Source organism: Piliocolobus tephrosceles, chromosome 19 (genome assembly GCF_002776525.5).
Source record: "Piliocolobus tephrosceles isolate RC106 chromosome 19, ASM277652v3, whole genome shotgun sequence".
Taxonomy (NCBI): Eukaryota; Metazoa; Chordata; class Mammalia; order Primates; family Cercopithecidae; genus Piliocolobus; species Piliocolobus tephrosceles.
Window position 1 is genome coordinate 27,299,745 of NC_045452.1, and position 8,891 is coordinate 27,308,635.

Consider the following 8,891-nt stretch of genomic DNA (forward strand, 5'->3'; position numbering starts at 1 on the left):
CTTCTGAGATACACTATGCAAGAGAAAAAAAGAACTCTAGCTCATTATGCCAGAATAATAAACCATACCCTCCAAAAAAAGAAAAAACGGGCAATCGTACTTGACTCTTGAAAAATAAAATGAAAAAAAATTTTATAAAAAAATACCTCGGATAATCCTTGTAAATGTTTTCTCTTCACCACTTTCCTCCACATATACAATTTTTACACTTGCAGAAGAAGAAATAGGTTTTCCAATATGTGCTCCATGAATGAGTTCTTGAATATTTTTCACTCTTAAATTAGCTGTTTTCTCTCCCATTACAAAACTAAGTGCATCCATTACATTAGATTTTCCTGGGGAAGAAAAGAGAAAAACACTATACATTCTTAATAATAAAAAGCCCTGCCCAGAGCTGAAGAAACCGTCACCAATCGAAGTGAAATATAGCCAAAAGACATGTCCTTTTTAATCAATGTTCAAAATGCATGACTGAAATATCTGATGTAGAAAATCTGCTTCTTCCACACATCCATTGTAGACTATTAAGAGGTCTAAATTTAAGGACTAAAATATATGTATCTAAATCCCAGCTCTCTTCCATTATTAGGTATCACACCATGGCAAATCATTTAACTTCACTGAGTTTCAGTTATCCTCATTTTATAAATATGGAAACTATCACCTAAAGCATTGGTGCAGCAACAAATCCTCATATACTCTAAAAAAAGAGAGGCTAAGGCTGGGCGCAGTGGCTCACACCTGTAATCCCAGCACTTTGGGAGGCCAAGGTGGGCATATCACCTGAGGTCAAGAGTTCGAGACTAGCCTGGCCAACATGGTGAAACTACCTCTCTACCAAAAAATATAAAAAATAGCTGGGTTTGGTGGCACGGACCTGTAGTCCCAGCTACTCAGGAGGCTGAGGCAAGAGAATCGAACCTAGGAGGCAGTGGTTGCAGTGAGCTGAGACTGCGCCACTGCACTCCAGCCTGGGCAATGAGGAGACTCCAACTCAAAATAAATAAATAAATAAACAAACAAACTAAGAGAAGCTAACTAAATCCAGGATCTTTTCAAGTGCTAAATTAAAATTGTTTATGATTGGTATGAGATGGTGCTACAGAAAATTTATATAGCAGGATTGATACTGTTATCTTTTGAAAGTCCTACTTACAAGGTTGGCTGGCTTACAGGGATTTGGATTTGGATGTTGGGAGGGTTTCTAACATTCCCTATTAAGAATGGTTCACTATGCCTAAACTACCTGTGCAAACAATATGATTTAATCTGAACAAATGCTTTCTTTCTAGGATTCTGGAATATTATTTTATAATTTCTTTTAAGGAAGATCTGGCCTAAGAAGATTCTGGAACTTGGGTACAAGATAGGCAAACCGTGCCTATGTGACAATCTCCCGATAAAAACGCTGCACATTGAGTCTTTAGTGAGGTTCCTTGGTGGGCAACATTTCACATGTGTGGACTAGCTGCTGGAGGAATGAAGCACTGAGTGACACCAATGGGTAAGGACTTAGAATCTTGCACCTGGTTTCCTAAGACTTTGCCCCATATACCCTGTCCCTTTGCTGAGTTTGCTTTGTATTTTTTCACTGTAATAAATAATAGTATTGAGTCAAACTGTATGTAGAATCCTGTGAGTTTTCCCAACAAATTACTGAACCTAAGGGTAGTTGTGGGCATTCCTAATCCCAATGTTAAATCTGTTACCCAATCATTGGCCCATAATTTTCTCTAAGACAATTTCCAAGGTGGAACGTCAATGCAGCTGTCACCATCTCTATTAATTTATTTCCCCTTTTCACATCCCTTCCCCTATATCCATAGAGCAGTTTAAATTTTCAGGCTGGGTGCAGCAGCTCACGCCTATAATCCCAGCACTTTGGGAGGCCGAGGCAGGAAGATCACCTGAGGTCAGGTATTTGAGACTAGCCTGACCAACATGGTGAAACCCCATCTCTACTAAAATACAAAAAATTAGCCAGCTGCGTTAGCACGCGCCTGTAATCCCAGCTACTCGGGAGGCTGAGGCAGGAGAATCGCTTGAACCCATAAGACAGAGGTTGCAGTGAGCTGATATTACACCACTGTACTCCAGCCTGGGCAAGAGAGCAAGACTCCATCTCAAGACAAAATAAATAATTTTCAAGCCAAAAGTAGGTAAGTAACATGAACAAAGCAAAGAAATACTATCAGCCACTGGAAATATGGCTTAGTTCTAGGTTTAGGGTCTTTCTAAAAAGAACTAGAAATAAATTGCTGCAAATTTACTTAGCTGAGTCTCAGTCAACTAACAGATATGAAATGGCTTTTTTGGGTTAATGGATAATCTGCACATTGAGGGCTATTATTGTAAGACAGTGAAAATGGGACAAGGTAAACATTCATTGAATTATTAGGTAATTCAAGTATAAGTAACAGAACTAAACAGAAACTTTTAAAATCAATAAGTCATTATTTAAATCTGCCTAAAATAAATACTTCTCTTCCAAATCCATTTATTCCATTAAATTTCATTAATATTGTCCCTGCCTAATAAAGGTTATAGTCTGTCAAGAGACTCAAGGCAGCATAACATACCACAAAGTGGCAACAACCCAAACATCTATCGACTGATGAATGGATAAACAAAATGTAGTGTATCTATACAGTAGAATATTATTTGAAAACAAGAAGGACATAAGTACTAATAAGTAACATAGATGAACCTGAGAAACATTCTACTAAGTGAAAGAAGTCAGACACAAAAGGCCATATATTGTCTGATTGTATTTATACGAAATGTCCCATATAGGTAATTTCATAGAGATAGAAAGTAGACTAGTAGATGCAAGGCGCTAGGTGGAGAGGAGATAATGGGGAGTGATTACTAATGAGTACAAGGTTTCTTTGGGGGTAATGAAAATGTTTTGGAAGTAGATGGTGATGATGGTTGCACAACTTTTGAATATACTAAAAACCACTGAACAGTGCATTTTATTTATTTTATTATTTACTTATTTATTTATTTCGAGATGGAGTCTTGCTCTGTCGTCGCCCAGGCTGGACTGCAGTGGCACAATCTCAGCTCACTGCAACCTCCGCCTCCCAGGTTCAAGCGATTCTCCTGCCTCAGTCCCCCAAGTAGCTGGAACTACAGGTGTGCGCCACCACGCCAGGCTAATTTTTGTATTTTTAGTAGAGATGAGGTTTCACCATGTTGTCCAGGCTGGTCTTGAACCCCTACCTCCAGTGATCTGCCTGCCTCAGCCTCCCAAAGTGCTGGAATTACAGGTGTGAGCCACCATGCCAGGACTTATTTTTTTGTCTTGAGACGGAGTCTTGCTCGTTCGCCCAGGCTGAAGTGCAGTGGCACAGTCTTGGCTCACTGCAACTGCCACCTCCCGGGTTCAAGTAATTCTCCTGCCTCAGTCTCCCAAGTAGCTGGTATTACAGGCATGTACCACCACCCCCAGCTAATTCTTGTTATTTTTAGTAGAGACGGGGGTTTCACTATGTTGGCCAGGCTGGTCTCAAACTGCTGACCTCAGGTGATCCGCCCGCCTCGGCCTCCCAAAGTGCTGGGATTATAGGCATGAGCCACTGCGCCCAGCCAATTTTATTTTATATTTATCTTATTTATTTTATTTTAGAGTCCGAGTCTAGCTCTTGTTACCCAGGCTGGAGTGCAGTGGCGCGATCTTGGCTCACTGCAACCTCTGCCTCCCAGGTTCAAGGGATTCTCCTGCCTCAGCCTCCTCAGGAGTTGGGATTATAGGTACATGCCACCACACCCGGCTAATTTTTGTAATTTTAGTAGAGACAGGGCTTCACCATGTAGGTCAGGCTGGTCTCGAACTTCTGATCTCATGATCCACCTGCCTCGGCCTCCCAAAGTGCTGGAATTACAGGTGTGAGCCACCGCGCCCAGCCTATATATATATATATATATATATTTTTTTTTTTTTTGGACAGAGTCACACTGTGTCGCCCAGGCTGGAGTGCAATGGCGTGATCTCAGCTCACTGCAACTTCCACCTCCCAGGTTCAACCGATTCTCCTGCCTCAGCCTCCAGAGTAGCTGGGATTACAGGCTCACGCCACCACACCCGGCTAATTTTGGTATTATTAATAGAGACCTTCGCAAGTCCTCTGGCCTCTCCAGACCTCAGTTTCCCCAACTATAAAATGGGGATAGCAGCCATGTGCCATGGCTAAGCAAAGACGGTGTTGCCAGGAACTTAGCAAAAGCTCAGTAAACTGAGTCATCATCATCACTGCATTCCTGGGTAAACACTCCCTTGGATCCAATGGTGGTTCTGGCTGCTTGGAACCCATTACCCCCTCGACAGCTCCCTCTCACTTCAGCTTCGGAAGAGAAGGGAAAAGGGACGGGAGTGACCAGGGCCGAGGGCCAGAGCAGTCCCAGAAGCAGGAGTGAGGGCAGAGAACAGGGCCCGGGGCGGGACTGGGGCGGAGAGGAAGGGCCAGGACCCCCAGGGTGGGGGGCGAGGGTGGGCGCCCCAGGGTCGGGAGCCCCTGAGATGAAGGGCGAGGGCCGGGGCTGAGGTGGGGTGGGGTCCCCCAGGGTGTCGGACGAGGGTGGGGACCCGGGGGGGGCGGAGGGACAAGGGTCAGGACCTCTGAGGCGGAGGGCGAGGGCCAGGGCTGAGGTGGGATGACCGGCAGGGGCTGGGCCAGGGCCAGGCCAGGATCCGGTCAGGGCCAGGACTGGAAGCGGAAGGCCGGCCAGGCGCCCGCAGCAGCCGCCCACACCCCACAAGCCACGTGTGGCCTGGACGCCTGGGACCGCGGACGCGCTCCGGTGGCGCCCTGAGCTGCTCAGTTACCAGAGCCATTGGGGCCGATGATGCAGGTGAACCTCCGGAAGGGGCCAATGACCTGGCGGCCCCGCCAGGACTTGAAGTTTTCCACCAGCAGCAGCTCCAGGTGGCCCATGGCGCCACCCTCCGCGCCTCACCCGCCTCCTCAAGCGCCCGCGGAAAAAGCGCGGGAAGGGATTCGCCAAGTGTCGCGAGAAGAGAGCGAGTCGCGGGGAGCGCTGAGTCGTTCCTTAGCAACGAGTTGTTGACATTTCCGAGGGAGCGGGAGCGTCAGCACCTCTGAGGCGTCGCTGGGAGCCGGACAGAAAACTGTGCTGCAGGCTTGTCTTTCTCCGGCCCGACCCAGGGAGCCAACCTCCCCTCTGCTACAGCTTGCTTATTTTCGTCGTCTGTTCTCCTGATCCTGCGTGTTCTAAAAAACCCCTTAGGCTTTCCGTGGGTTTCCAGACCATGGCGGTGGCGCTGCCCAAGGACTTGCGGCAGGACGCCAGCCTGGCCAAGAGGAGGCACGCGGAGCTGTGCAGGCAGAAGCGGGTCTTCAACGCCAGAAACAGGATCATTGGGGTGAAAGGGCAGGGGCCGGGACGGAGTTAGAGCGGCAGATGCGGGCGAGGGGCGGCGTGGAGGGGGAGAGGAGATGAGTTCTAGGATGAAACATCTGAGCCAGGAGGCTGCAAACGGCACCGGGTTTTGCAGGGGGAGAAGGAGGGTGAGGGGAGGAAGAATTCGATGCTTTGACCTTGCCAAAGGTGTGGGAGACCTTAGCAGGCCCAATAATGCTCCCTCTGGAGCTCGCCTGGAGTCCCCAGCGGTTCTCCTCCCCTGAGCCAGATTTTGTACAACTCGTATACAGTGGGGCAGAGATTAAAAATAATAATAAGTGGGATTGTTATTACTGAATAAAATTATCTGGCCCTAACCCTTCTCCCCTGTTTTTCCATTTATAGGGAGACACTGAAGCCTGGGATGTTCAAGTTCATGACCAGAAGATAAAAGAAGCCACTGAAAAAGCTAGACACGAAACCTTTGGTGAGCATTTCTTGAATGCTTATCTGTTGGTTTAGGATTGTGTGCCTTTAGACTCCAGTCTTCCCCACCGCCCACCCCCCCCCCGCCTTTTTTTTTTTTTTTTTTAATAGAGATGGGGTCTCACTGTGTTACCCAGGCTGGTCTGGAACTCCTGTGTGCAAGTGATCCTCCCACATCAGTCTCCCAAAGTGCTGGAACTTCAGGCATGAGCCACTGTGCCCAGCCCTCATTTCTTCACATATATAAAAAGTTGTCATTTTCACACTCTTCGTCTTTTTAAATTTCACAATTTCTTGTGCCCAGTTAATGCACTGATTCTTCTTCTCTGAAAATAAAAACAGCTATTGAATTCGAATGTGGATTATAGTAAATAGATTTTAATGATAAATGTGTGTTTTCTTCCATTTTCTTAAAAAACTGGATAGGAAAAGCCTTAAACACACACACACTTTCTCTGCTCAAAAGTTTAAGACCCTCTATGGAGGACAGCTGTTTATACCAGACAACACGTATGTCCACGCTCACACCCTCAAGCTGACTCAGAGATAGACATGATTCACATCAAGGTATTATTATTCCACTTCAAATAGAACTCATTTTCCCCTATCATGTCCAACAATTTCAACAATTCTTGAAATTTCGCACTTTGAGAGACTAAAACTAGAGGATCACTTGAGACCGGGAGCTCCAGACATGCCTGTGCAACAAAGCAAGACCCCATCTCTACAAAAAATAAATTGAAAAAAAAAAACAAGAAATTTCATTGTTTTTAAACACCATAAACATTTTTATAATAGAAAAAAAGCAGGATACAAAATTGTACATATAATGGGCTACTATGTTTTTGAAATATTTTAAAATATGCTTAGAAGACAGAAAGGAAATATGCCAAAATACTAGCAGTGGTAATGTTGGAGGGATAGAATTATGAGTAAACTTTATTTTTTCCTTTATACTGTTCTGTATGTTCCAAACATTTTATCTTTTTTATTAGTATTTTTAGTTATGAGGTAATTCAATCTTACAAAAGCAATGTGACAGGTACCCACCACCAGACTAGATGTTAACATTTTGCCAAATTGGCTTCAGATATTTTGAGTGTTTTTTGAGAATTGTGTTTTTTATATAGCAACACCCCCCCACCTCTTTAATTTTCCCTTCCATTCTCCTCAGAAGTGTTTATCATTCCCATGCTTTTTTATTTTTATTTTTATTTTTTGAGACAGAGTCTTGCTCTGTTGTCCAGGCTGGAGTGCTGTAGCGCCATCTCAGCTCACCACAACCTTCACCTCCTGGATTCAAGCGATTCTCCTGTCTCAACCTCCTGAGTAGCTGGAATTACAGGTGCACACCACCATGCTGGGCTGATTTTTGTATTTTTAGTAGAGATGAGGTTTCACCATGTTGGCCAGGCTGGTCTCGAACTCCTGACCTCAGGTGATCTTCCCGCCTCTGCTTCCCAAAGTGTTGGAATTACAGGCATGAGCCACCAGGCCCAGCCCCCACACACTTTTATGCTTGCACTATTTATGTATGTATTCACAGCAACATAAAATTGTTTTTATGTTTTTTTTTTTTTGAGATGGAGTCTCGCTCTGTCGCCCAGGCTACAGTGCAGTGGCGCGATCTCGGCTCACTGCAAGCTCCGCCTCCCAGGTTCACACCATTCTCCTGCCTCAGCCTCCTGAGTAGCTGGGACTTCAGCGCCCACCACCACGCCCGGCTAATTTTTTGTATTTTTAGTAGAGACTGGGTTTCACCGTGTTAGCCAGGATGGTCTCGATCTCCTGACCTTGTGATCCACTCGCCTCGGCCTCCCAAAGTGCTGGGATTACAGGCGTGAGCCACCACGCCTGGCCATTTTTATGTGTTTTTAAAATTTACATAAATGGTATCCTATTGAATAGATCCATTTGCAATATGTTTTTCTTTCATTCAGGTTTGTATTTTTGAAATTAATCTATGATTTACATTTAGAGAGTATTCATTTTAATTGTTTTATGGCATTTTGTTATATGAATTAAGTACAGTTTCTTCATCCATTCCCATACTGATGGCTGGTTTAGATTTTTTTTTCAGTTGTTTTGTCATTGTGGACACTGCTGCGATGACTGTCCATGAATTGTGTCCCTAGCACATGTGACAGGGATACCTAGAAGTGGAATTGATGGGTGAAAGGTAGTTTTATGGGATATTGCAAAATTGTTTTGTTGTAAGTGTACCAAGTTACACTCCTACAAGCAGTAAATGAGAGGTTTTTCTTTTTTTTTTGAGATGGAGTCTCGCTCTGTCGCCAGGCTGGAGTTCAGTGGACTGATCTCGGCTCACTGCAGCCTCCGCATCCCAGGTTCAAGTGATTCTCCTGCCTCAGCCTCCCAAGTAGCTGTGACTACAGGCACGCACCACCACACCCAGCTAATTTTTGTATTTTTAGTAGAGATGGGATTTCACCAAGTTGGCCAGGATGAGCTCGATCTCTTGACCTTGTGATCTGCCTGCCTCGGCCTCTCAAAGTGCTGGGATTACAGGCCTGAGCCACCATGCTCAGCCGCAAATGAGAGATCTTGTTTCCCCACATCTGTACTAATATGTGCCATTGTTAGCATTTTAAATATTTTGCCTTCAATTCATTGGATGTTTCCCACCTTGTATGGGTGATCATCCTTTCATAAGTGTATTGTTTACTCGGGTGTTTTTTGTTGTTGTTTTTTTTTTTTTGGAGGGGTGACGGAGTCTCATTCTGTCACCCAGGCTGGAGTGCAGTGGCGTGATCTTGGCTCACAGCAACCTCCGCCTCCCAGGTTCAAGTGATTCTTTTGCCTCAGCCTCCCAAGTAGCTGGGACTACAGGTGCCCACCATCACGCCCAGCTAATTTTGTATTTTTAGCAGAGACGGGGTTTTACCATGTTGGTCAGTCTGGTCTCGAGCTCCCAACCTCAGGTGATCCACCCACCTCAGCCTCCCAAAGTGCTGGGATTACAGGCGTGAGCCACCGCACCCGGCCCCTCAGATTTCTTTTTTTTTTTTTTTTTTTTTTTT

The 8,891-nt window shown here is 45.2% G+C and overlaps 2 protein-coding genes across 3 annotated transcripts in view; one reads left to right on the top strand and one right to left on the bottom strand.

The window, feature by feature from the left end:
* SMC1B (structural maintenance of chromosomes 1B) overlaps positions 1-4,963 on the bottom strand; it is a 65,153-nt gene extending 60,190 nt beyond the window's left edge. For both annotated transcript variants that reach the window (XM_023222256.2, XM_023222255.2), the window contains exons 1-2: positions 4,829-4,963; positions 147-335 (exon numbers count right to left, since the gene is read on the bottom strand). In XM_023222256.2, coding sequence (XP_023078024.1) covers positions 147-335; positions 4,829-4,937 — 298 coding nt within the window. In that variant the 5' untranslated portion in view covers positions 4,938-4,963. The remainder of the gene's footprint in view (positions 1-146; positions 336-4,828) is intronic.
* A 103-nt stretch (positions 4,964-5,066) lies between these two features.
* The window catches only part of RIBC2 (RIB43A domain with coiled-coils 2), a 25,703-nt gene continuing 21,878 nt past the window's right edge, over positions 5,067-8,891 (top strand). The window contains exons 1-2 of the mRNA XM_023222258.1: positions 5,067-5,386; positions 5,770-5,851. Coding sequence (XP_023078026.1) covers positions 5,273-5,386; positions 5,770-5,851 — 196 coding nt within the window. The 5' untranslated portion in view covers positions 5,067-5,272. The remainder of the gene's footprint in view (positions 5,387-5,769; positions 5,852-8,891) is intronic.